Source organism: Amblyomma maculatum, chromosome 3, assembly GCF_055883805.1.
Source record: "Amblyomma maculatum isolate TAMU_Amacu chromosome 3, ASM5588380v1, whole genome shotgun sequence".
NCBI classification, from domain to species: domain Eukaryota; kingdom Metazoa; phylum Arthropoda; class Arachnida; order Ixodida; family Ixodidae; genus Amblyomma; species Amblyomma maculatum.
In genome coordinates this window covers 187,529,568-187,557,530 of record NC_139346.1, presented here as the reverse complement: position 1 = coordinate 187,557,530, position 27,963 = coordinate 187,529,568, and the positions used below count along the sequence as shown (strand labels likewise).

The following is a 27,963-nucleotide window of genomic DNA, read 5'->3' as shown; positions in this document are numbered from 1 at the left end:
GCAAGTGTGTTCTAGTCGGAACTTGATGAAGACAATGTTTGCTGCACAAAACGAGAAATCGAGGTTAAATGTCCGGAGCCAGATGACCATGAAAAATACACCAGGGCCCGTATTTCAGGTTTGCGTCATTATCGAAAGTGTTGCCATCTCGCGTGACCTCGAGTCATCTGATCGGTCGAAATGCCGGAATCGGGTGTTGCCACTGCGGAACCGGAAGAGGTGGCAACATTATGTTCCGGCGTTTCCACCAATCAGATGACTTGAGGTTATGCGAGATAGCGACGCTTTCAATAATGACGCAAACTCGGAATACGGACTCAGGATGAGTCAAGTGTGCAGTAACCGCCACACACAATTTCTTCGTGAGAGTAAGTAGGCCGCCATGTCGGTTTTTCTAGTTACCTAAATAAGTTAATCATAAACCAAATTGGAAGTTGATGATGAGGACGTCCAAAGCACAGCGCGAGAGACTGGCAGTTACATATGCGGGATGTTACGCTATGGCTATGGAGTAGCGGTCCAATGCAGTGGCCAGCAGACCTGATCTGTTTGCTTCACCGCGGGATGAAACACCCGCGGCGACGAAGAGATTGCAGGTTTTAGTGCGCCAGCACTAATAACATTATTTTGGCTCAGATGTCTTTCCCCAGGCTTTCGCTAAGCTCTACATTACTAAAATCAATATGGCCACGTACAGCAACATGTAATCAAAGTATTTTTATTCACACGCGAAAACTATGTACAGATGATGGACGATCCATCAGTCCGTTAAGGCAGACATCTTCTGCACCAGCTCCGCTATCATATCACCCCTGTGAAAAATAGAAAAGAAATTAAATGACGTCATTCACATGCATTGTGAACACCAGCCAGAACCAGCACTGTGAAGTGAAACCTCGTTAAGCCATACCTCGCAGGACCACAGTAAAATTACACACAAAGTGGCTAGTACACCCTAACCGAAAGCAGCAAGATATCCATCGGTATTGTAAAGGGTGATACACAAGGTATTCCATGAGCTTTATTCATGAATAACTATAGATACCCGTTATTAACGTCTGCCACTGAGGCTGCCACAAAGCCACTAGCACAGCCTGAAAGGCACTAAAACAGGGTTGCAACGTCTTAATCAAGCCTCATAACTGGGTGAATAGGCAAAGCATAGGTTTTCTTGAGCTTCTTTGCTGGTACTGCTTGTAAGCATAGCATGAGATCTCCACACTAGATCAAATATCAACCACCTAAAAAAATACAAAGAAAATCATTATATTTAATAAATTCTCTAGGCTTGACTCGCCCTCTCAAACAGTGAAAAAACATTCCATTCTCACACCTGAATCCTGTCGATAAAAGCTGAGGCTTGAGTTCCTTTCTGTCCTAATTAGTAACAGGCTTAAAATAAACAAATCTCCTTGAAATCACCTGCAATAACTTGCCATACAGGAAGTCGTCATCCTGACTCACTGACGCCCTGTTATGCACGAACTGATATGTTCAACGCTTCCAAATGACAATTCCAACAATTGAACACTTCTAAACAACAGCGATGGCTTCATTACTAATTAAAAAAGATAGTCTTTACACTGCCACAACATAATGTTAGTACTTAACTAAGAAATAAGGACATGCGCGGCTGCAGACAAGCAACTAAGATCTGTTGACTATTTCGTCATTTCAGTTACTAAATTTTTATTTCTACCCTTATGTGCCGACTAGGCAATGTGCCCGTGTAGTCTGCCATCCCCATCGTTATCGATGCTTGTCAAGCTGATAAGGAGCCAACAAAATGCATAGCCAGATCCACATCCATAGCATAGTCTGTTTATTCTCCACACCAGTGGTCATGCTTTGTTCAGCCAGCAGTTGTTGGGCTTTTTGTCAGGTGCTGTTTCAACGCCCAGTCAACTCAGTTTGCACTGTTGGCCCACTTTCTTTTGGCGCCATGAGTGCGACTCGGCTGATGGCGTTTACGCTCTCACATCGACAAAACGCATGTGAAGGCCCGATATTCCACTGCTCTGCCAGTGGATTGTGAATATGTGGAAAGTGATGCCGACCGACTTGGTGCGTAAGGGATTCAAATAATGTGCCATCAGTAACAGCTTGGATGGTTCCAAGGATGACTATGTCTTTGAGAGTGGCGATGAAGCCTCGGATAGTAGCAGTGAGAGCGGCAACGATTGAGAATCGAATAACCAGTGACATTGTGGCAGTCATTTGAATAAATCTGAAAACGAAATGATCACCGAGTGAGCAGTTGCACCTTTCTAGTGCTCATATTTTTTTTTACAAGATTTTATGAAGAAATTGAATGAAACTTGTTTTTTGGATATACACTCGTACCAAAAAAGAAAAAAATGTTCACATTTTTCTGGAATAAGCAAAATGTTTGCCTCTCATTGGCCATCCATTATATGAGAAAAAAAATGAAAGTTGTAAGTAGAATAGTATTCTCAATGCAAAAACGAAAACGAAACGTCTAATTTTATAGCCTGGTTTCTGTCATCGTCGCTGTCATAACCGAATTCTGACACTAAAGGCAGCAAGTTCAGACTTGCTCCTGCTCGCAGTGTCCATAAAATAGACAGAAGACTGAGTGAAGTCACGAGATTTGCAATGTTTTCGAGCTGGCCATTCATGTTTTTGGCTTAACCACTAGTGCGCCTTCGAGACACATTAAGAAAATGGCGCCGTAAGAGAGAAAAAGAAAGCTACATTAAAAATTAAACTCCAGTTCTCTGATTGCCTGCCAAATGGCACAGCGTTTCTGTAAGCAACACAGAAGGCTTTGAAACCATCATGTGAAGTTAATTGGACTAACAATGCTGATTGGGCATGGTAGGGAAAGAAAAATGCATAGTGTGGTTGGCAGTTAGTGCATAACTGCTCTTTCTCACGGCAAAACGAGAGACAAAAGGGTGCATATCCTTCCTTCCTTTCCAAAACATACCTCCTGACTGCTAAACAACCTTCTTTCTTGACAGCAGTGCGAATGTCTTCTGTTGTGACAATAAAGTGGCGAGAACATTTACAGAGCAAAAGTGCCCAATGCTAGTACAGTGTTTGCTCGTTTTAAAATGTTAGAAGAAAAGCGCTATGCTTACTATAGTAACGTGCACCAGGTTGTCACGTGACCAATAAAGGAATGAACCTTGTCACTTGAAACAAGTGACCTTAAACTGCAACCTCTTTACTGTCACGGTGAAGCAAATAGCGCCACCTCCTCAAGCACCTACCAAAGAGGTAGACTCCTGTTTGCCTTTGAAACGAAAATCTATGCTCTTTCACAATGTTCACACTCAATCTCTGCATTAGGCCTGTCTGCATTGCTAGCTGGATTCGCTAGTCATGCACATAAGTTTCTGGAACACCAAACACAAGTGAGGCACCTCATTTCTGGTATGCTTTGTGCAAACGACCCTCTAATTCAAACTGGTAGCCTCTTTTTCCTCACTCTTCAGTTCCGCACCCTTATCAGCGTTTGCGGTGCAAACCTTGCCATTGCACCAAGATGCTGCCCTCTGGCAACGCCACGGCACTGACGGAAGCTCTGGTGGTGGTGGAGCACTCGGCTAACTTTGCAAAGCGCCAAGGCACTGCATGCCTGAACAAAAGCATCAGCAGCAGTTGTGCCCTGTAGTGTACTTGGTGTGGGGTTACCAAGCTGCCCCAATGCATGCTTAGAAAGCCTCTGCATACAATACCACAGTGTTATTAGCCTGGCATCTAGTCTACTTGGCGTATCTTCACAAGTGACACTTTCATGTTAACTTACCTTCAGGTTAAGACACGCACAAACAAAGTGAAGTGGCCATTTTGTGATGCCAACGAAAACAAGGTGTTGGTGTCGTAGTTTCACTTTCGCACTCTATTCCAAATGCACATGTGATTGTTAGGCGATTCTCCCCTCCCAAAGGTGTGCGTTAACAGTCGAGTAAACATACGGCTCCATTCTAAAATTTAGCAGCCATGCTACTATACATCCCCCGTCAAAGTGCGACTGCACAAGCACAAGGTGGCCATGAATGTGTCAAGCTGATGCATGCAACCAGAGGCCACTATTAGGTTCAAGTCAAAGGACTGTGGTCAGCAAAGTAAAACTCACTCCTCTTTGAGGGCATTGCGAATCTGCGCCATTTGGCTGGGCGTCAGACTTGCCGAATAACCTCTGCCACCAGTCCTGTTAGACTCCTGGTCTCCGCTGCCCCGCTGCTGGTATCGGTGCTTGGCCTGTGCTTGCTCCAGTGACTCCTTAAACCCTTTCAGATCCTCGTCGATTGTTTTCAACTCCTTTATCATGCCCTGCTCAGCAGAAGACAGGACAGGCACCTGGCACTGGAGCTGGTGCAACACACTCTCCGCCCTGCGCAACGTGAAGGACACCACTCATGTTCGTCACAGGCTACATCTGCACTTATTTTGAGGGGAGACATGGAATACTAAAGCGAAGCTTAAAGGCTCAATGATTTAACCCTGTCATGAGAAGCATGAAGTCTGGGAACTCCTTACGTAGTTTCTTGTTTTCACAAGGTATAGTCACAGAAGTTGATGGCGAAGATACCGGATTTTGTAAACAACAAAACTACACCAATGGGAAGAAGACTGCCAGCCACTCAACAAATGTGCAAAATGTTCCATATTATGCGTTTTTCTTTCACTGAGACACACTGCATAGCCCTTGAGAATGCCTAAGGATTGCTCAGAAGGTGACATAAACATGTACATAATAGAAGAGACATCTGGGCGAGTTGGTACGATGACGTGATAAAAAAAAAAGTGCTACAGACGTGGACGGAGGTGAAGTACAAGCAGGACGGGCGCTGACTCGTAATTGAAGTTTATAGAAAAAATACTGTATAAATAACACAGCCAAGTAGCACTGTTTTTTTCATCATGACATAAACATCCTGTACACGGTGGCAAAGCAGACCCCTGGCAGATGTACTGTGTTAAGCTCTCAGCCACCTTTGTGCTGAAGCGTCGGCATCTTTGGTAGAGGCCTTTGTTTTCTTTATTTATTTATTATTATTATTATTTTTTGAGACAGCACTGGTCACATTGGGAAGACATACACTATTTTGCATGTGCAATTGTATTGGTGAATTATAAATGTTACAGTAAGCATTTTAACAATAGATTGAAAGTTAAATATTGTTTATAGGAAAGGTTGCTAGACATCACTGATTAAATATGCGATCACAGCGTGGGAAAATATTACGGTTTCTAAATCATTTCTTTTGCACACAATCAAACAACTCTATTCTTTTTCCAGCTTCTGAGAGATGATATAAGGTGACAATATATTCCATTGGCAAAAAAAATTGCTCCAATGAGTCTGCTATGAACATGAACATAAAGCTGGTGGGAAGCATATTTTCTGCTCCTCGCAAAAAGGTCAAGTGGCTGACAATGTACCAGGCAATAAAGGGAAAAAGGAATCTGCAGCAAGGAAGTGACAACCTGTGAGTGAAAGTTATACCATATCAGAGAATAGTTGATTTACCATAAAAACCCAAGTATAATACAAGGTTGTTTTTTTCCCCGATTTAATCATGCAAGATTTCCGCCTCGTGTTATGGGCGGATCTGAACAAATTTCACCATAAATTCGAAGTTCCGCCACATTATTAATCAGCGCTATCAGCATTAGGCTTCCAGCAAGAGGATGTGCTATTCAGCGGTAGCGTCGGCCGACTGTTTCGGTTTGATCATTGCGACCACGGTGTCCGCGACGCACATGCGACCTGACGCATGCTTAGTACGCCTTGCATGACCTATTACACCTTGCACGGATCTCTTATGGGCCTCTCTAGCCATGCTGGCCATGCTCTACAGCCGAATCGCAACACTTGGCCAGTACCCCCGAGGAGCGCGTTGGCCGCGCTTTCGAGAAACGCAGGATACCGAAAGCGTTCAGAGGTACCAAAAATAATTTTATACAGAAAGATTACTCTAGCAAAAGACTCTCGGTAGACAATACACGTACCTGATGACAACGGTCGCGAAAACTCCGAATCTGAGAACACTTCCTAGGCGCACTCGCTGCGTGATGGCCAATGGCTCGTGCGCTGTCGTCCTGCGTCCGAGCTGGAAGCGGCCTACTGATTTTAGAACAGCCAGATGACACTGTGGCTTCCGCGACTGCCGGGCGAATGTGAGCTGCTCTTATCACGGTGTGTTAAATTCTCCGTTCACGCGTGTTTGCGCAAGAAGGGGAGCGAACCAGCACCGGCATATGGAAGGTTCGCGGCACTGTTCGACGCCTGGTGCGGGATTGTGTTGGACGCGAAAGCGCAGAGCATGTAAGATTCGCGAGACAACCATGAAATGTAGTGCAAATAAATAATTCTGTTCGTTTTTCGTCGCTCGCATTATATGCTGATGAGAACATTTTTTCCCCCGTTTTCACTATATCGAAATTACACCTCGTATTAAATGCGGGTTTTTACAGTAGTATACTGCTTAGGACTTTCTCACTTTAATACGCAGCTTAATTATTTAAAATATTTATACAATTTTACCATACCTCAGAACCTAAAATTCAAACTCCTGCAAGAGGCAAAAAAGTCTGCTTCGCACGACGTAAGTGTTAGTAACGCCTTTCTAGGCAAGTGACTTGCATGTGGGAGCTGCTGCACAGTGCCAAAATCAAATAAGTGACAAAATGGCACCATACAAACATTGCAAGCTTAAATCCAGGTTCTTATTACACGTTTCTAACAGTGCAAGTGACGACTCCATACAGGACGTAAGTAGAAACGACGCGATGTTTACTGTCGACGCGCTGCCACGAGAAGACCTGGTGCTCGCTGAATATAACACACTGCCCTTTTGCAGAGGCCAGACCTTAATGGTTCACAATTTAAAAATAAAGCGTGTGTTTGAACAGGAGTGCAAGAAAGAGAAACGGCAAAAAACTAACCCACAGCCTAGACAAAAAACTGTTCTAGAAAAACGCTGGTGCTGAACATATTGTCAGGCATGCGAACAGAAGAGAACAAAGTGCAAAAAGAGGCTCTCCGGGATAGAAGTGGAAAAAGAGGAAGCTCACCATCTGTTGGTTAGCACATCAGGCTAAGGTGCAGAACCATTCTGTAAATAAACCTTAACAGTGTGGTGGAAGGTGCTGAAAGATCACCACGGATACCTCTCTACCTCGTTCGAGCCGACGACTCGCTGGGCTCCCCCCTTTGACACCCACAATGATTCAAGACGGCGATGCACGGCAGCCAGGTCCAGCGGCACCCGCATGGCAGCATTACCGTGAGCCGCGGACCTTTTCTGGCAAGGCTGGCGAAGACGTGGACGACTGGCTCACCAATTACCAGCGGGTGAGCAAGTACAATCGCTGGGATGCCACTGTAATGCTGGCAAATGTTTTTTTTTTGGACTCCACAGCCCTGACATGGTTTGAGAACCATGAAGCGTCCTTAACGAACTGGGAGTGTTTTGAAGAGGAGATTCGAAATTGTTTCGGGGATACCACGGCAAAACGGAAATGCGCTGAGCAGACTTTATTCCGGCGAGCCCAAGGGCCTGGTGAAACATGCACAATGTACATAGAAGAGGTCCTAAAACTCTGCAAAGCGGTGGATCCGAGCATGTCCGACGAAGAGAGAGTTGGCCACCTCTTAAAGGGCATCGCCGTGGACGTATACAACTTTTTAATTACAAAAGAAAACTTGGATTCTCCCACGGCCGTGATCAAGCACTGTCGTACGTTCGAAACTTTAAAGCTGCATCGCATAACCCCGAAATTCGGCCGTCTGCCTAACGTGACCACTGTTGCAAGCGTGGATTCTCACGAGCATTCACATGAGCCCCTGCATTTGACCGACATGATTCGCCAAATTGTCCGTGATGAGCTCTCCCACCATCAAGATGTGAACCGCAGTGCAATCCCATGTGATAGCTGCTCCCTGCAGGCAGCTCCCATCCAGCGCTCTTCTTGGCGTTCTAGCTCCTCCTCCCGTCCGTAACCACCCAAACGACTCATATGGTCCTGCTCCCCCAGCTCGTACCCACTACAGGGCGCCACCTCCTCCGCAACAACCTCAGCGACTGGACTTTGTTGATCGCTTCGATCCTGTTACCGAGGACTATTATTTGGACCGTGCTCGTGAACCACCCATTTGTTACCGCTGTGGTATGCTTGGCCACATATCCAGATTCTGCCGCCGCTGGAACCCGCCACCACGCTACCAGCGCCAATGGTGGAATCGCCGTTCTACCGTGAGTCCAGAAGTCCGTGACCCGACCTATCCCCCTCCTTCGGGCTCCTACCGTTACGTACCACCACGCAACGACTCACCAGTTTCTGTTCGCATGCCTGACATTGTAGTGGTGTAGTGGAATCCTGTCATACAACAATATATTCATGGGATCCGCAAAAAATTTCGCTCCAGCAGAAACTCTGTTCACGCAAAATCACACTAGAACGTTGAAAAGTCGGGTTTGATGACTACTAAAAAATGCTTATTTCCAAAAACCTGTCAGCTTTGGTCACCTACTCCAATATCAGCGTTTTGGCTTAAGTTTTGTGGTTCTCTGGAAACCTCGAATAATGGACACATTCGTGCAATAAATGCACTGGCTACACTAGTTGCTAAAATGTATTTCCTTCTTTTTTTTTTTTTCCTGCATGTGCTATAAAAGAACTCTTTTCGTCTCATAAGAGGTCTTACCGAGACTACTACATGGCGGCAATTCGAAGTCGACGATGCCCATGTGCACTGCTCCCTTGGAATACAAAGTACCGTAAAAACCCGCGTATAATACGAGTTTTTTTTCCAACTTTCAGCGTTCCAAATTTCCGCCTCGTATTATTTGCGGATCCCAACCAAAATGTCAAAGTTTTGCGAGAAGTTTTGGTTTCGTTGTTGCCGCGTGGCTACGGCTTGGCTTTGTTATCGATGTGCGGCTACGGCTTGGCTTCGTTGCCCTAACGTGGCCGCACCCCGCAGTGGCCACGACGTCGAGGTGTCGTCTCTTTGTTGAGTCGTCGAGTGCGCACAGCATCAGCGCATGTGCTCTCGTGCAAACCACGGTTCGCGAAAAAGTGCACGCTTTTTTCTTTAAGTGAACGAGCAGGATGCCAGGGTCTCGGAAACAGTACTCGGCTGCTTTTAAGAGAAAGGTGATTTTAGTTGCTGAAAACATCGGCAACAGTGCGGCCGGGAGGCAGTTTGGCGTCACCGAGGGAAGCATTCGCGGATGGCGACGACAGAAAGAAGCCCTTTTCGCGTGCAAGGGAGTGCGAAGAAGCTTTCGCGGGCCAAAGAATGGCGCATTCCCGGAAATTGAACTCGCTCTGACGGAGTTCGTACGAGAACAGCGAGCATCGCATCTAGCTGTGAGCGTAGAGCTTATGCAAGCAAAAGCTAGGGAGCTTGCAAGGGAAAAGGGAATTCCGAGCTCCGCCTTCAAAGCAAGCAAGCACTGGATACATCGCTATATGTGCCGTGCTGGATTCTCGCTACGCCGGCGAACCTCGATTTCACAAAAGCTGCCCGAATCCTTCGAAGAGCTGCTGGTGGCTTTTCAGCGCCACGTGATTTCTTTGCGAAAGACCAAAAACTTTCAGCTGGGGCAAATAGGCAATGCTGACCAGACGCCGGTTTACCTGGACATGCCATCGCCCCTCACCGTCCATGAGAAAGGCTCTAAACAAGTTTGTATCCGGTCTACTGGAAACGAGAAGACGCGGGTTACAGTCATGCTATCGTGCACGGCAGACGGCCGCAAGCTCCCGCCCTATGTCATCTTCAAGCGCAAGACAATGCCGAAAGGTGAGGAGCTGCCGAAGAATGTCATCGTGAGATGCCACGAAAAAGGTTGGATGAACGAGGATCTTGTCCTCGACTGGGTGAAGTCAGTGTGGTGCAAACGGCCCGGTGCACTGTTGTCCTTTCCATCCATCCTCGTGCTGGACGCGTTTCGTTGCCATTTGGCCGACTCGGTGAAAAGGCTGCTAAGCGACTGCCGCACAGAACTTGTTGTGATTCCGGGTGGGATGACCTCACAACTTCAGCCTCTCGACGTTTGTGTCAACAAACCCTTCAAGGACGCAGTCAAGCGATGCTACGCGGAATGGATGCGGTCAGGTGAGCCTGCAGTGACGCCGGCCGGGCGGCTGAAGCGAGCATCGCCAGCCACGCTGTGCAAATGGATTGTGGACGCGTGGGCAAGCATCCCAGAGGAGCTTGTGCGCCGTTCGTTTAAGAAGTGCGGCATCTCAAACGCCCTCGATGGCACAGAAGATGAGTACCTGTGGGATGATTTGTCCGACAAAGAAATTTCCGAGGAAAGCGCTGCTGAAGATGAAAGTGATTGAAGTGTGAGGTCCGATTTCAATAAATGTCTTGTTTTTTCTCTCTCGTATTATATGCGGTAAAAACTTTTTTTTTCCATTTCGCGTCTCCAGAATTTCACCTCGTATTATATTCGGGTTCGTATTATACGCGGGTTTTTACGGTAATCAGATTTTACTCTTCCAAACTATTTTCCCCTTTCCTCAGTATACCTTTCAAAACACATTAAAGATGCATACCTTTTAACAAGCTTTTGTTGTGTTGAGTAAAGGGCTTCATATCTCGATCGCAGCTCCTTGTCACGTTTCTGAAGCGAAGCTAAATCTTCCAAAACCCTGCTCAGCTTTTCCAGCTGTAGATCTCGTTGATCCTCAGAAGCTTGGGTCCTGCAAAAAAAAATTAAATTCTGATTTTTCACTGCAAGGAGCTCGTGTAAAAGCTTCTGAAGAGCCACCGAGTCACAAAAGAACCAAATAAGATGAAAGAAATGCAAAGCTAGTCGGAAAAGAACTGCAGGTCTTGTTTCCTCAACTCAGAGAATGTTATCACAATGAACGCTTGTAATCATAAAATTTAACACATCCATTTTTGGCCTTCACCAATTCTCTATGTGCCGAAGAATCCAGAACCACCTAGAGAAACACAGTAGGACAAGCTCAGGTTCTCTGGCTTCATGCACGAACCAAAAACAAAATTTAAGTGTGCCATTTATAAGCATCACACTGCAAAATGTGCCTTGTCAATTAAACCACAAGAAAATGAACAAGGAAGATTTTAATCTGAAACGCCACAGAAGGCAAACAAAGTTTCCTCAAGTTGCATTATAGATATCACATTTCTTGAACGAATGTGGAAGAAAGCTATAATTTCCACATTGATGCAATTTGCATATTACATTATTTTACGTGTGGAAACTTAAAAGTTCTCTACCAGCAGTGGGCAAATAGTGTTTTTCTCGTTCAAAGTGAATTGAAAGCAAATAGTAATTTTCCTCAAATAATTTCAAAGCAACTATATTTCAAATACTTCTTGTGCAGAAGAAATTAATCAGCACAACAAGTATTTTTAAAACCACGCATTTTTCCAACACTCAAGGCATTAGGCAACAACAACTAAGAGAACACATTACTGGAAAAATGGCCGTTGGAAATTGAAGGAATGAACCTGCACGCACACCTGGCACATACTGGTGAGGTGTGGGATCTAATCCCGCAATATTCAAGGGCACCTCGTTTCCTACAACTGGTGCTCACCGCTGTGCTGGATTGTGGCGCTTCTGCAGCGCAGGTAGTGTGGGCACAGAGACCCGGCAGGTGTGCGCAGATCTGGTGCCAAGCTTACACTGGCACGGAGGTGTGCGGAGCCATGTTGGCGGAGGTGTGTTAAACCGAAATCACGCAAAGCAAGTTTCCGCAAAACATTATTTGCTTGAGAAGAGTACTTCAAGGTTTTGAATACCAAATAATCGCGCTGGTATTCAAAATCGCATTGGTCGTCCTGGTTAGCTCAGCTGGAAGAGCGACTGCCCCGGAAAGGTAGTTCTGAGAAAGCTGTACAGCTTTCCTTTGTAGCCATATGGCTGCACTTCGGTGGATGTCAATGAGTTATTACTCCCTTATTATGAATGTAATACCAAACACATGACCATTCACCGAATATTCGAATTTATCAAATATTCACACAGGCATAGTTCTATGGCACCTTCACCTGGAACAGCTCAGGTAACACAGAAAATATAAATCTAGTTGTGGCCTATGTAACAGTCATGCAGTATAATATTTTTAGTAATATTTGGACTACGCAATATTCGTAACAGCTTCACTAAGTCATTTTTTGGCCAAGTCATTCTTGGGCTGTCCTGCATCCTACAAGAGGAGAGAGGGTTCCCCTCTTTCAACCTGGCACGGTTAGCAGGTGGTCGCCTTATAACCGAATAGTCACCACAAAGCCATTCATTTTGTGCAAAATAAGCCTGCTTCTTCCTGCAGCCACGATTCAAAGGGGGGGGGGGGGGGGGGGAAATGAAATAAAAATTAAAATTTCATTTTTGGTTAAAATTATTGGCCTTCGCATAAGATTCTCACCAGAAGAATGATTTGATTAGACTGAAACCAATCTTTACTGTCCGTCTTAGATTCACGATAAAAAAAATTTGTGGAACTCACTCATCTCTAATCAAGTGACATTAATGAAACAAGCGAGAAGCCTCAGTTAAAAAGAGACTGCTCTCTAAGAGGAGTTTCTGACCTGCGCGCAATTAGCAGGTGACAAGCCTCAAGCTTTTGGAGCCAGTGTTCCCGAATGCGCTGAGCGGCAGTGAGCAGCAGCTCAAGGCACTGCTGAGGCGTGCAGTCCTCTCCTGCCTGTGAAAGCTGCGGCACGCTGCGGCCTGCTAGCTCCTGCTGCACGTGGGCCAGCAGGCTCCCACCGCTACTTGCACTCTCTTCCCTCTGAAGCGATGGATCTAGCTGGCTCTGGGACAGCAGCGCTGGCATGAAGCTCTGGTAACCTTGCCTGCAGTTTGGAAAGGGGGCGCATGTATAAAGAGACAAAATGGCAGCTCAATTATACATGCCGCAGGGACAACACAACAAGCAGAACAGTGATTCCGTGCATATGCTGTAATTTTTTTTGTTATTACCCTGACAGGCCCATTTGTGCATCATTCGACGTATAAAGCCACCATGTACAATCTTTGTCAAAAATATACGGCCCAAAGGTTTTGTTTCAAATTCCCGTAACGGAGCTCGGTACGCATCTTTACCGTTCGAATGCCTGTAGACGACAAACCTAGTACCCATTCTTCTCTATGCATGCCTATATATTCCATTATTGTTTCCAGGGGCTTAGTTAAAGTGCTTAGAAGCGAACCCTTTGAGCCGTATATTTTTGAAAAAGACTGTACATTTGAGTGAGGAGTGCATATTGTGTGTGTGTGTTTTTTTTTTTTCTCCAATTTTCCCATAACCCATTTGTGCAGCAGTTTATGTTTTGAAATCAATTAGTGTGGAAACAGCGAACCCTTTACCACGTACTAAATGCCTAGATGATATGACAGCAGACGGATATCATCTACAACAAGAGTTGTTTATTTATTTATTTAGACAAATATCCTATACTTGAGTTAAGGGAGTGATATACAGGCAAAGGCAATGGCATTTGGGGCTCAATTGTAAAGGAGGCGTGGCCGACAGTTATAAACGGCACTGCTTTGGTGCGAAGCAGGCTAGCAGTCGTCGAGTGGCACACAGCTTGCCATCACACCAACAGCTCCAGCCAAAGTGCAATTATTGTTCCTTAATTTAGCTGCACAGGTTGCACTGGTAAATTCAGGAGCACTTTGGCCGCTCGTCGGAAGTCAATCACATGGCAATGGCAATCATATCCAAGATATGTGGTGCTCATGATGAGACTGAACAAGCGCTCGTCTTAGGCACTTCTCTGCTGTCGTCTTTGTATCTTTGTGCTTTCACATCTCATCACGAGTCTACGGCCTACCAAAAAGCCCAAATTGCTAGTCTTCCTATGACTTTTCAGCCTCATTGGAGCATACTGATATTCCCTTCCCTGAGGCTTTCTTTACAAAAGAATCAAGAACATCTTCCCCTCTGCAACCTTTTTCTCCAGAGCACGCAGGCCCACCACCAACACTCTGCGGTCAACTCACATGAGGGTAATGATCACTAGCTTCCACGCAGCTGTCATGACGAGCAGCAGAGGCCCCGGGTGGCCGGGCACTAGAGCCACACCAACGGGAGGTGCAGGCTTGCTGCTGGCCAGGGCACGAGTGCATAGCAGGCTCTCCACTATCGAGTTTTCAGGGTACAGCTTTGAGGACATCTGGAGCTCCGAGTCTAGAAGAAAAGTGCACCGCACGAAAAGTTTTGATGCACTCAACTGTTTGCCCCAATGACTTGTACAGGGATTAATAGCCTGTTACATACTAGGTAGTTGCAACTAACTGGCATTCAGTTGCGGCAACTGCAGCTATTCAGGCTGCTGTTACACGTCATGTTCTGCGGAACTCAGTTTGTCTTCTGACCCTTTACTTTGTATTTCAATACTGTACTTCACAAAGCTACAGCTTCTGGACAAGTTTTGTGTTTTGAGTAAGCTGCAACTGAATGCCAGCCAGAGCCAAGACAATCCAGCAGAGGCTCGTGCAGTTTCACTGTTTCTGCATTTCACTTGTTAATAATAATAATTGGTTCACAGGAAGGAAAGGGCGCAGTATCTGTCACACTTGTTCTGTGGACATCTTAACTGTGCTTTAAGGGAAGGGATGGATAATAATAATAATATTAATAATAATAAAATTGGTTCACAGATGTGGATGCGGACACTTGAACCGCACCGTAAGGGAAGGAAGGAAGGCGGGAGAGAAAGTGGAAAGAGAGAAAGAGGAGGCGTAGTGGAGGGCTACAAAGTAATTTCGACCACCAGGGGATCTTTCACAGCACACGGACGAACTCCGTTTCGCCTCCATTGAAACGCAGCCGCTGTGGTCGAGATCGAACCCGGGTACTCCGGCACAGTAGTCGGGTGTTTTACCACTGCACCACCGCAATGCGGTGGGAGTGAAAGTGGAAAGAGAGAAAGGGGTGCCGTAGTGCAGGGCTCCGAAGTATTTTCAACCACCAGGTGACCTTTAACGTGCACTGACATCGCACAGCACATGGACGCCACTACGTTTCGCCGGCGGCGAAACGCAGCCGGCGGCGGTCGAGATCGAACCTGGGTACTCCAGAAGTTTACACTTATTCATTTAATACAGTTATTCGTTTTACATTGCAGTACCAACTGTAATTGATATATCAATGGCAGTTCAGTTATGAGGTAAAACTTTTTTTATTTCAAATTTTATTTCTTATTTTTTATTTTTTTTATTTCAAAACAAATTTTTTTTATTTCAATAAGCTTCGAAGCACGACATATTGATAATAGCACGTAAAATATGTGAAGTCAAAAGCTAAGGATGCTTTGAAATATGGCATACAACCCAACAACAGATGATACCTGTTCCTAGCACGGCGATAAATTACTGGAAATGCTTACCATCTGTGGCAAATGCTTGCAGGTGGTCAACAAAGGGAACGGCCACGGCGTGCACACCCGAGTTGTGAACGCAGATGTAGCGCTGAAGGTTGGTGGGGTCTAGGAAGAGAATGACGGAACTAGATTGCATTACGGCTCACTATATCATGGCACATGATGACGGTGTCGTAAAAGTAAGACCCCATGCATTTTGCATCATAAACTTCTGATTGGACACGCACGTTACTTGTTACTTGTATTACTTGTATTTAGCGTGAAATTCCTGTGCCTGTTTTTATTGTTCTGTATAGCTCTGTGTTCAGTTTTGTCCATTCCTGTAACAGCCTCTAAATGTGGCTAACAGTATGATCAAAATAAATTTAAGAATTTTTTTAAAATATGTTACAACATTATGCCAGAAATGACAAGACCTCGCCTCATATAGCACAGATCGAGCCTTACAATATCAGCCTTCCCTGTGGACTTGCATGCTGTTTTCATCTTCCCCACAGCTGCTCTGAGCAGATGGTGCACCCTATGATGCTTTTCACAGCTATCCATGTTCCCCAATCGTCTTTGTGATACGTAGTTTAAAACATTAGTGGCAGAACTGGTTGGCATTCAAATTAATACGCTCTATATTGTAGACTCCATGGAGCATGGACGAATTAAGTTAGAAATTTGAATTATCTATAAATTTGAATTATGGAAGTTCCAATTAAAAAGTTTTTATCATACTTTACAGACTTACAAATTTCTCATATATTTGGACGCCTTAAAAGGAAGAACTCAATTGCAATTACTTCTATGCAGTCTAACACTTATTAAATGCGCTCTGTCATCTAACAAAGGCAGCCTTACTAAACTATACCCGTTTCATACATGGCAGTCAACGCTGCCAAAGTTCGACTCCCAGTCTGGCTGATTTTTCTTTTAAGCCGTTTTTTGAAGAATAACTAGGTGTAAAGATGTCAAAATGTGAGCATCTGCCAAATTGTGGGCAGTAAAACATCTCCCACAAAGTTGCACTATATTTTTCTCCCGATTAATGCATTCCCAGATAAAACGATTTCCCGGTTACATTTGAAATTTCAACAAATTGTGGCCATATAATATGTTTTGCGATAAACCGGACATGTACTTACGAGCGCTCACGACACAAAAAACTGATCAGCAACTCTCACCCGCTGCGGTGCTTTCCTGCAGTGCCTAAGTACAAAGGGGCGAAGCATCAAAGAAAGCCATCGAGCTAACTCGCGAGGTGCCAGTTCTCACAGAAACATGAATTTGTGAGAGGAAATGTGGCGGCTGCTTTGTGGTGCCTTAGGAGCGAACCATTTGATAACTACAACCATTCACATGCATATGAATGGGCCGGGTATCGGGTCATAGCAGGAGCAAAAACGCGGCAACTGTAAGCAATCGCGATGGCTTCTCCACATGGCATTGGTGTAAAGGGGTGAAGCATCTGGAAACAACCAAGGAAGCGTTCCCAGATCGCAGAAAGCAATTACGAACTGAATTTGTTACTAAATCTCTTCCGCGCTAAGGACAACGCAAATTAAGAGCGAATTCTGCGAGAGTTAAAAAAAAGAAAATGCGCATACATGATGTTTAAAAATGCTAATCTACACCTTTTTGCAGTGAAAGCGTCATTTCTAAATGTCCTTAAACCCGATGTTTTACGGTAGAATGACTGCTTTGCAGAACACAGCACTGTTTATTTTTTAAAGTAGAGATTTGGCGTTTGCCATACAAAGATGCGAGTCAGATGGCGTCGAGTATGAAGTAGTTATACTTCAAGCTTCGAGAACTGATTACTCTCACCTTGCTTGCATGACTATATTCCACTAGAGACCACTTCTTTATCGAACCTCTCAACCGTACGAGCGCTCACCCCAAACACCTCGCCTATAACTGCAAGAACTTCACGCCTAGTTTTCTCAGGAAAACGGTAACTTATGCTAGCTTAGACGCTGACAATCACCCACTTGAAATCTTCCAAAATCTTTGTAGACTTCAGCTTAGAAAAGAGGCAAGGAGGAGTTGTTTGACGCCACAGTGGGGCAAGAAAACAGGCGAGTAGGAGATAGCAACGCTATTTTCACTGACTCGAAAACCAAAACCAGACGGAGAAGGAGCCAGAGAAAACCAGAAAACTAAGGTTCTCTGTTTTAGAGAACAAGAAAGAGCGATTATTTAAAAAAGAAAACACTTTTATTATGGTACTGCAATATCAAATAACATTTACATTAATTTTAATTTCATTACTATTTTTTTTCTTGACTCACTACATTATGATGCGGACAAGGCGCACGAACAGGTGCCTCAGCTTTGCCTGTGTTGACTGCTATGAATGAAACAGAGTATAGTCACTGCCACATTCTCAGCCATACACGCAAGGTACATGTAGGCACGGCTTCAAGATTAAAAAATGAATTAAAAGGACAGGACTGCATGTCCGATTATTGAATCAAGAGACATACTTCCTCTGATAATATAGTATGGATAATTTCAGCCCTAGTATATGGCGAATGCAAATATAAGTCACTGCACTGTCGCAAATTTTTTTGCTTGTACTGGAGATCAGGTGTAAAGAATTTCAGACACAGTATGCAGGTCTTTGTGTCTAGGGCAAGAATTACCTTTGTAGAGCCGAATGGGGCAGGAAAAGGGTTCTTCTTCGGCGCTAGGCAGCGATAAAGTCAAATCCAGCTTGATTTTCTCAAGCACGCATAATGTAACTTCAGTTCTACCATGCTCTTCGTAAGTACCAGGAGCGAACATCTGTAACAAGTGAAAACATGAAAGACATGGAATTCAAGGCAATTTACTTCAATTACATGTTTCACTGAGCTGCCCAGAGAACAGAAACTAGCAAGTGCCAAAAGATCAATCCAAATACGCCGACTCCCACAATGATTGTTGAGACAGGTACAAATGTGCCTTCATGCTGAACCACAAGTTACTTTGCAAACAGAGATGGCACGAAGGCAGTCAGCTTTGCTCACCGAACAGCAGTGCAAATGTACACCATTACAAAGGTAAAACAACTCCCGCAGCTCTAGCACTTGCCTTCTCACTGAACTAGTTGCTTACACTATAATATTTATATTACACCCTTAACTTTCCTTGCATAACATCACTTGAATTTCACTCCAGCCTGACAGTACACATGCCCATCAGCTACAGTAGGCATGCTAATCACAATGTACAGACTTTACATTCCACACTGGACCCTCCGAGTCCACATGGTGTAAAACAAGATACAATTAAACCTAAACCAAGCTTTAAAAATGGTTCAAAACCAAGTAAGCTGGCAACTTATGGTTGAAGAGCAAAGCAGGTGTCCTGAAGAACTGGGACAATGAGTACGGTTGAGAGGCGTCAAGCAGGACCCGATGGCTACAAGCACCCCGCACACATTCAAGCTGACTTCAAGTGGCAATCCCTTCTCGAGATTGCTGTACCGTCCTCATCCCCCATACCATGACACCTCGTTTTCAGAGGGATGGCAAATGAGGCTCTTCTTCACTCTCTTCCCTTCTCCACACATACCGTGGCGTATACAGATCCATCTAACATACAGGGCCTTGGTTCTGCCACGTGTGCTATTTAATACTTAAACTCATCCACTTCTTACACCTACACTTGTGGCCCCTACCTCAGCTCTCCCAGTACCATCAGCTTCGAGCTTCTTCCTACAGCCTATGCTATCCAATCCTTCCTACAGCTACCCCGAACAGCCAATTAAGTTGTCTACACTAACTCACAGGCTGCCCTCCATTCTATTCAGAATACTAGTATGGTACGCCAAGACCTAAGAGAAGGCCTTCAAAAAGTACTGTCATTTCTCTGTCCAGCACCCATCACTCTCAGGTGGATCTCTGGTCATACAGAGATTGTCGGAAATGACCTGGCTTATCAGCTAGCCCATGACATTCAGGACCGGGCACCGATGATCCTCTGGGTCAATCCACCGATGAGTGCTGAAGCACCATCCGGAACAATCACAAGCAGTTCAGGCTGTTCCTCACCAATCTCCCTACGCCCCACCTCGACCTCACCACACCTGAATCATACACCTTCTGCAAAAACCAGACAAACACTCTCCTTGACCCTGCGTGCCTCCATTATGACCCCTCTTGACGCTCTTGCCTAATCGCTCCTCTCTGTATGTCAACTTGGAACACTGTCTCTTTTCATGATCCGTTGTTGTTTATTCCTCCAAGTTTCCTCACCCCTCCCCATGCTCCTGGCATTGGAACAATGGCACAATCAGCTAGCGTTGATCTGACAAGCCATCGGCTTGCCGACCGCTTAATACTGCGCTTAAATATTAAAGCGATTCTCTCTCTCTCTCTCTCTGTCATCTTTCTCTGGTGTGCCTCCCGTTAGGCAGGAAATGGAAAGCGTACTGCAACCTTTTGAGACCCAAGCAGCCAGCTCAACACATTTCTTAAAGGAGTTGCCCCTAAAGGTTTCTGAAATCCATCAACACCTACTCAACAATCGTAACAGAATGCGAGGCTTAGTTCGGATGCTGACCCCCTCCAATGCTGGTTGCAGTACTATTACTTTGTGGGGACACAACATAGGGGCCGCTAATAAATGTAAGGAGGCTCACTTTTGCACTTTGTTTGTTACACTACACGAAGCTCAAGGCCAAGTCCTACACTGAGATAGTTGAGGAAGTGCAGCCTACTTCCCAATGTATTCCCTAATTTTTATTAGGTAAGGCATGACAATGTGCTCCTTAATGCTGAAGCTATGCATTCTTTATCCATCCATACACTACACTCACTGGGCATGATTACTTCTAACCGTAAAAAAAGCTGTCCAAAAGACACTCTTGTCAAGTGTACAACAGATGGTAAGACAACCTAGGGTACATTTCAACACAAAATAAAAACTCAGAGCATCAACTGCTATCTTTCTGAATCAACGCAAGACATTAGTATAATTAATTGCAAGAGCAAAAAAAGAAAGTGCTCCATTACCCCATGTATGGTGTTGGCTCGTATTCACAAAATGCGGTATACCAACTACAACTGCCTATCGGCAGAATGACAAAGTTTGAAAGCAATGCATTGCTACTACACTGGTGAGAATGGTAAACAGCATTGAAAGCATACTTTACAGCAGGAAAAAAGTAAATCTGTTACAGCTTCAGCATGTTTTTAAGTAGCAGACCAATGGCTGTAATCTGAGGCAGAAACAGAGGTATGTGATGGATATAAAAATGCCTCTCAACTATAGTAGCACCGAAGCCTAAGCATTTTCCAACACATATATGAAAAATAGGAAACTCAGGAGAATAGGAAGTGGGGAACAGAAAAGCGAAAAAAGAATTTTGGCTGAATGTACCAGCGGTGCACCGAGATCCATCAACCTCATGTATTCCCATGAAGCAATGTTTGCAACATCCCTGGCTACTCAAGTTCTGCACCTCCTTTCTCAAGTAGAAGTTGCATGCACGGTTTCCGATGAGCATGTATAAAAGAGCTCAAATCTGGCATGCATCAAGTGCTGAATGGTAGTGACACACATGGCAGAAAAAACAGTTGCATGAAAACTGAAGCAGCCCCTTTGGAATGTACCAATATGAGTCCTTTTTGCAACATTTTTTCATGTTATGCACATCGTATTTGTTTTACATAGTGCACTAAACTGGAGGAAAAGTGCGTTAAAACAAAATGTGGTTAGATTCTACAAGCCGTCTTTTCAAAATAATTTACATCAGTGAGTTATGCTCATGCATAATGCAGCATAATTCTTCACCTCGCACCAGCTGTGGTCACTGGCATCGCACTGTGGTGTAGAACTGGTGCAATTTAACAAAAATTCTTATGATATGGCAAAGCACGGTAGACATAATTGGTGCAACATTCCTTAACAACAAAATGACAAGAGTTCAACGCTGCTGAACCAAGTATTGAGCGAAAGCATTAGCTGCGAGTGACCTAGCATTCTTCTTCTTTTTCTTCTTCCTCAGCCCACACATAAAGCCCCGCTTTAACCAAGCCGTATGAATGTGCCTTCGTGGCCTATAGGGGTAACGTGAATGCCAGGGTCCTAGCAGGCTGATTCTGACATAACCGTCCCATATGAAACGAGAGACCCAAGTTGGCAGCTCCTGCCAACAGAGCCGCAGCTCTGACCGCACCCCGCCGACCGCTTCAGTTGGGAGCCCATCTCTCGCTTTTGTGTCACGTGGGGTGCGACGTCACAGCGTCACGTGGGTAAGACGTGGCTACTGGCGCGCTACGCCGACCGCTTGAGTTGGTACTCTCACCCTAGTGTCACGTGTGGTGTGACGTCATAGCGTCACATGAGTAAGATGTGGCTACCGCTGCGCTACGCTGAAAGCTCGAAACCTAGAGTAGTATTGGTTTCGCAATAAAAGGAAGTTAGTGAACAGCGTGCATCGAGTGGAAAAGCCCCGGAGGGTTGCGGCAGTGGTTGAGAGAGCAGGTGCCCATATCAGACCACCCGCCGCATGTCACGCTACTGCTCAGGTGACAGCAGTCTTCAGTGCCTCTGCGAAGAGTTGCGCAGTCATGTGTTGCACACACACCAAATGCAATACCAGGAGAAAGAATATTACTATATGTTGAAAACATCACTTGGGAAACATTTCACTAGCAGGACTAAAATGTTTTTGCATTCATACACCTAAAAAGTTTCAAGTGTCTCTACCAAACGTTTTGCCACTCATCTTCAGCGGATTGGACAGCTAAGAGAAAATAAAACCACTGTAAACAACAGGACGCCAACACCACTCACATCCTCTGTGTCAACAGCGAGGCAGTGGTACAAGGTACCTCCTGTGGTTGCAATTGCCAGCAGAGGAACAGCGGCTGGCAAACAAATGAGTGAGTAGCCATCGACGCCATAGTTGTCCGCCGCTTGAGGCTGCATGCTCAGCGGACCAAACACTGGCTGCAGGTGGGATCTGATTGCAAAGAATGGCATAGAAGGGAGAGAACGTGTTAACACACACTAGATAAGCTCTCCTTTTAATATTTTTAATTCAATAGAAGCCCACGTAGAGAAACAAAATTTGGAAACACACAAGAAATTACAAAATACAGGGTACAAGTGCTACAGAAACGCACTCCTATCAACTGCCCACAATTGCCCCTGCATTCTATCAAGGGTATTTTTCTAATCTTCCAAGCTCAGCTGGGTAACATGGATGATCTATGCTATTTCCTACGTGCCCCGTATGCAGTGTAGGCTTTTAATTCTTTAACATGGCAGCAGATACTGCCCACCAGTGACCAACAGATTCGAAACGCAACCGCAATGCCACCAGGGCTGCCGCGGAGTTAGTGCACCATCATCTTGGTTCATTAGACTTTAATTTCCATTTTCCGTGCTGTTATTATTTTTTCTTCTACAAAGTGGCAATTATTAAAATTCCCATGAAGTTGAAGTAACTATGTGGCACACTCGCAGCATGGTACTAGCCTCGAAAGACCTGGTGCCCTAAAAAAAAATTCTACCTCATGGGATTCTGTTGCATCTGCAGCAGACTTCTTAGATGTCTTCAGCAGCGCCCCTAACAATGACATTGCATAATACAATTTTGATCCTGCCGATGAAACTGCGCAACCAAGGCCCAAAACTTAGGTAGTTGTCTGCCCATAAGTTCCATTTTCAACCTTGTTCCTAGCTGTTTCCAATCCTCAAATTGCACTGATAACATGAACAATATTTCTATTACATGTAGCATCTTGACATCACACAAGCAAGATTTGCTTTTGAAAACGAAAAGAAAAGTCAAGTTCTAGCCCAGTAGAAATATTGACATAGTCATAAAATAATGCCCCTAAAAGCTTCAAAAGGTCCATGAAAGAGTGTTAAATTTGTTTTTATATATCCAGAGATTCTTGAACATAAACTTTCACTCTCATAAATCCAAAGCATATTGCAGTTTGTAGAAGTATTTTGAAAACATTTTAAAATTTCCACTAGTGCACATCATCCTACATATCAGGGCAAACACAGTGGAGCCTGAATATTTTGAATTATTGACTACAATGAAAACGCAGATTGTCTCCCGGAAAAGAAAAAAGAAATATGTAGAAGTATAGGAAAGTAGTGCAACATATTGAAGCTGAATTTCGCTAGTCATCTAAAAAACCAAACTGCATACTGTGCCTTTGCATTTGACCCTTCTCCGAAGGCCACTTTTCCATCAACTTTTGCAAGCAGTGCATTTGAACAAGTCACCTGGCTTGTAGAAAGGCTTGGCCTAACCGCACAGAAATCATAACAGAAACAATGTTACAGCTCAGCTGCTAACCTGTTGTCATCCTGAGGTGAAACATGAGTCAGGTAGATGTCGCCACTTCCCATGAGCACAAAGACCTGCCGAGTCTTTCCATCAGATGACAAGTCGCCAAAGTCAAAGCTGACTGCAGCGTCACCGACAGAGACACTAATGGCATTGGTGAGGCTTTGGTTCCCGCCAAGTGGAAGCACCAGCTGAGCAGACTGCGGCTCTGCAATATCATATAGCCTGCGCAAAAAGATAAAAATGATAAGAGCACGGTGCCCATGGAACCTCCTTTCAGCACATAACAGCTGTATTAGTGACCACAATACCACACGTTCAGCTTCTATCATAATTAATGAAAGCATGAAAACAGTACAAAGCAGATCGAGGGATTCAGGTCCTGACCAAGCCTACTTGACATTGCTCTCTATCCAGCACTGCATGCTAATTGAGAAGCTGTCCTGCACCTGCCAGAATCGCTGGACATAATCACCAATGTGCCTTAGAGCACATAATTTAATCTCTCAGACAAATGTGCTGAGGACTGGTCATAATATCATCACAATGATATAAACGAGGCAATGGTCTGCACGTCCCAGGGTGTCGGATGAAGCTAGCTTTTTCACGTCTAATCTTGTTGAATGGCACACATAAACACGCAACTTCTGTGCATTTTTCTCCATAAAACGGCAGCTGTACGGGAAAGCCGTTGGCGGGTGACGTCGAAGCAAATAAGAACTTGTCCTTAAACAAGGGCAATCAGCAGAATTGTCACCCAGCGCACTGTTCCTACATTGAACGAAGCAGCACACTACGAAATTATTAATGAAATATTTAGCACGAATGCCTGATGAGAAATATGATAACACTGAATCTCTGTTTGATTTGTTTGCTTCTAAATTGTTTCCAATAATAAAACACAAGCCAAACGAGCTTTAGAAACACGCCGATTTAATAGAAAAGTTACTTCACTGAGAAGATAAACGAAGCTACACGCTCGTTCTCCAGAAAACTTACCTCAAATTGTTGTCGTTCGTGAGAGCGAGGACGTGACAGCCCGATTCACTATCGGGATGCCAGGCAACATCAACTAGGGAGACAGACTTGTGACACAGGAAGAAATGTTCACCAAGCGTCCACGACCTGCGACCACGCAAATATGCGAGCTTGCTACAGTGACATACATGGCACACAGACGTACAAGGTAACTTTACTGTTGTAATGGAAAAACGTAAACGGCACCACGCTTACCTACACAGCTCCTTTTCATTGAGCTGAGTGGCCGGCGTTTTTGGCAGAGCTACAACTGTCATACCCCGTGGCCCAGTGAGCAACAGGTGTTTGGTGTAGCCGACGAGAACATTGTCGACTTCAAAAACAGGAGGATTTGAAAGCAGCATTTCCTGCAAAACACCGATCAGACATCACAAATTGTGCACGCACAGCACAGTCAGGACGAAACCAACTAAGTGTCGCGCACCTGACATTCATCTTGTTCAACCGCGTTCGAGAACACTTTGGTGCTGACAGCAATCAACCGTTGTTGGTGTTGGCTCCACGCCACGAGATACTCATCGTAAACAGCTATGAGCATCCTTGTGTGAATAGAGGAACAAAATTTGTCGCCATGCAACGACAACTTTTTTAAAAACGCACTGTTCTCATCACGCCACTTCCCGGCCGCCGCCATTTTGTAATACAGACGCCTAGCCTCGACAGCAAGTCCTTTGCTTTGGATGTGCAAGATATATAAATTTTACGAATTCCGTGCAAATCGTGCAATAAACCAACCCAGTTGTGAGCAAATATGGTGCAGGTCGTTTTATTTGTTATACGAGGCGTACTTAACCCTACAATTACAGACGTAACACAAGCGCCAGATCGGGCAAGGAGTAAAGACGGAGAGCGTGGTCACGTGGCCAATTAGTTGTCATTCGTCTTGGGCCAAGATGGCTGCAGGCACTCGCTCTTCAGTCCGGTTTTGGAGTGAATTTGATCTACCACGTTTAAAGGTGAGCGAATTTCTGACGTCAATCTTGGGAACGCAATGGGTTTCCTCTTCGAATACGGAACTGCCGACAAGTTCCTGGGTCTGGAACCGGACGTTTTCTTTCGGGAGTGCGGGAGCAATATTTTTCTCCGATGCGTGCATCTCTGGTCTCTATTGATAGGTTATCAACGCTGATCGATGCTCCGCTTTATTTCCGGTCGCTCGGCCGAGGCTCGAACTAGTGCCTACTGCACGTGACACCGACTGTCGGAGAGCTGTTTGCGCCGGTTGTTACGTGGATCGCGTCTGGAGTGGCATTGTTTTGGTTCCGATCCCGGGAGGCGGTTGGGCTTCGCCACTAAGCACGAGACCTGCGCGGCGATTTGAAAGTCCCACCTTCGTTTCCGGTCCGGTGTGGGTCGCCTTCGTCGGGCGCTGGCCCTGCGGCTGCGCTTGGCGCGCGCGTGTAATGCATTTCTCGTCTTTGCAAGCGAAGATGCGGGTGTTGCTTTGGGGAGTGCTGTGACAGATCGCAAGCACGCGCTGGTCGCGAGCCGGTGGCCCCAGCGAGTGTGCTTGTTTGGGCGCCTGAGAACGTCGCCCGCGATTTCAGCACCGCATGAGGCTGCTGCATCTTTGGAACCATGACTGACAGATTTCACGAGTTGAGTGACGTGTAATTGGGATTGTACATTCTTTTCTTTTTTTTTTTTTTTTTGTCTTCACACGAGGGTGTTTCTATTTGTCTCTTTTTTATGCTCCGAATTGTTCGTCTTGAACTGGAGCGCTTTTATATAGTTTCGATTTACACCAAAATGCTGATTTTTATTTCAACATGACTGAAATTTCATTCGCTGTAAACATTTTATTTTGCCCCTTTCTCACCTGTTCCAACAACGCAAGTATTGTTCGTGGACTCGTCGTTTCCCACTTAATCGCCACGGTCTGACATTAATTTCACTATCTCGCCTGATAACCTCTCGATAAAGTGCTTAATCGAGCTGTGAGCAACGCCGAATTAAAATCATCGTTACAAATCTTGATAAAGTGGTATCAGTCAAGTATTAGGCAACAACAATACCGAAAATAAAAGCTTTGCTTGATTGGGTGTATTTTGTTTATGCATTTCGCTGTTAGCTTACTGATGTCACCTGATTGGGCCCCTTTGATTATTTTGCTGTTCATACTATTGTTTATAAGACGAACATACGGTACGCAGACTCAACTATCCGTGACCTGACACTGGCGAGTACTTGCAGATGGTTGTATAAGGCTACGGAGAAGGGACATTAATAATAATGAGAAAAAAAAAAAACCGAAATGAGAAAAAAATGTGGCAGGTAAGGTCCGGGGTGCGGCCAAATGAAAACGTTTGCCCCCATCGACACGCCGCCGTAACTATAAATCGCCGCAACGCATCCGCGACTCCGTGAGTTAAAGGACGGGCGGGCGTACGGGTGAAGCGCAAAGGGTAGACATAAGCGAAACTGTCGAGATAGAAAATAAAGAGCCCACCCTCCGCCGGCATAGAATACTAAGCGGGAACGAGAGCGAAAAAGCGGAGCCAATTTTCATTCCAGCGCACGTGCCGCCCATGAATACAGCAGCAGCAGCAACGGTAGTGTGAGTGTGTTCTCTCTTCCCCTCATCTCCACCGGCGGCTCTGTTTTCCTTTCACCTTTCCGCTCAGTTTTATTCGTTACTCCGCTTTCGCGCGGAACTGTGCCGCCTCTCGACAACAACAACAACGAAAAAAAATTCTTTCGCCTCCGATGCGCGCTTCCTGACTGTGCGTTCGACGAACGAGTCGGCTGGTCGCTCGGCGTGCAGCAGCTCTCGACGTTCAACGGTAGGAGATATATTATCTCATTTTTTTTCTCTCTCTCTCTCTCTTTTTCTTCCGACGCATTTGTAGACGAAAATTAGAGACTCGCTCGTGTGGCTCCTGGCTCTCTTCTTCGCCGCTATTGATATGATCCGAAGCAGCGCGCGCCACTATGTGCCCTTGTGTTTGCGTTCGCTCGCCTGCCAAGATGAAAACGGGACCCTGCTGCCGGGTGCGCTGTTTGTCTTTGGCGGCGGCCGCCCATTGTGGCGCGCGAGCCCGGCCGTCTTCATCATCCGGGCGCGCCTCGTCGGCGCACGTGCGCGAGCATGCAGGCGCCCGCGTCCGAGGCAGGTGCGTGGCGTCGGTCTCTCGTTCACCCCTTTCCTCGGCCGTACGGACGATGTCGCTCCATCCGCTGGTGTTGTCTCAGCAGGATGGGAATGAAGCTGCGTTGCCGGTCGCCCTTTTGTTACTTGTGCAGTGGAACTTACGGTATTGTCCGCTTCGTGCTAGTCGGT

The 27,963-nt window shown here is 45.4% G+C and overlaps 2 protein-coding genes across 5 annotated transcripts in view; one reads left to right on the top strand and one right to left on the bottom strand.

Annotated features, from left to right (window-relative positions):
- Window positions 1-696: 696 nt before the first annotated feature.
- mbo (Nuclear pore complex protein Nup88) lies at window positions 697-25,340 on the bottom strand. The gene is made up of 12 exons (XM_084598972.1): window positions 25,108-25,340; window positions 24,879-25,030; window positions 24,645-24,770; window positions 23,655-23,870; window positions 22,130-22,298; window positions 17,989-18,130; window positions 15,365-15,463; window positions 13,977-14,163; window positions 12,557-12,823; window positions 10,549-10,695; window positions 4,106-4,363; window positions 697-812 (listed from the first exon to the last, which is right to left on the bottom strand). Exons 1-12 carry the CDS (start codon window positions 25,315-25,317, stop codon window positions 761-763), a joined length of 2,025 nt encoding a protein of 674 aa, XP_084455098.1. The 5' UTR covers window positions 25,318-25,340; the 3' UTR covers window positions 697-760.
- Window positions 25,341-25,559: 219 nt separating this feature from the next.
- Window positions 25,560-27,963, top strand: part of LOC146197185 (homeobox protein cut-like) — a 725,401-nt gene continuing 722,997 nt past the window's right edge. For all 4 annotated transcript variants that reach the window (XM_084598965.1, XM_084598963.1, XM_084598964.1 and 1 more), the window contains exon 1: window positions 25,560-25,639. In XM_084598965.1, coding sequence (XP_084455091.1) covers window positions 25,577-25,639 — 63 coding nt within the window. In that variant the 5' untranslated portion in view covers window positions 25,560-25,576. The remainder of the gene's footprint in view (window positions 25,640-27,963) is intronic.

Excerpts from the sequence above, each read along its gene's own strand:
- mbo (XM_084598972.1), bottom strand. The coding sequence starts at position 25,317 with ATGGCGGCGGCCGGGAAGTGGCGTGATGAGAACAGTGCGTTTTTAAAA. Across the intron at positions 25,031-25,107 it reads TTGAACAAGATGAATGTCAG|GAAATGCTGCTTTCAAATCC; the intron begins GTGCGCGACACT and ends GGTGTTTTGCAG. Across the intron at positions 10,696-12,556 it reads CACCTGCTAATTGCGCGCAG|GACCCAAGCTTCTGAGGATC; the intron begins GTCAGAAACTCC and ends TTTTTTTTGCAG.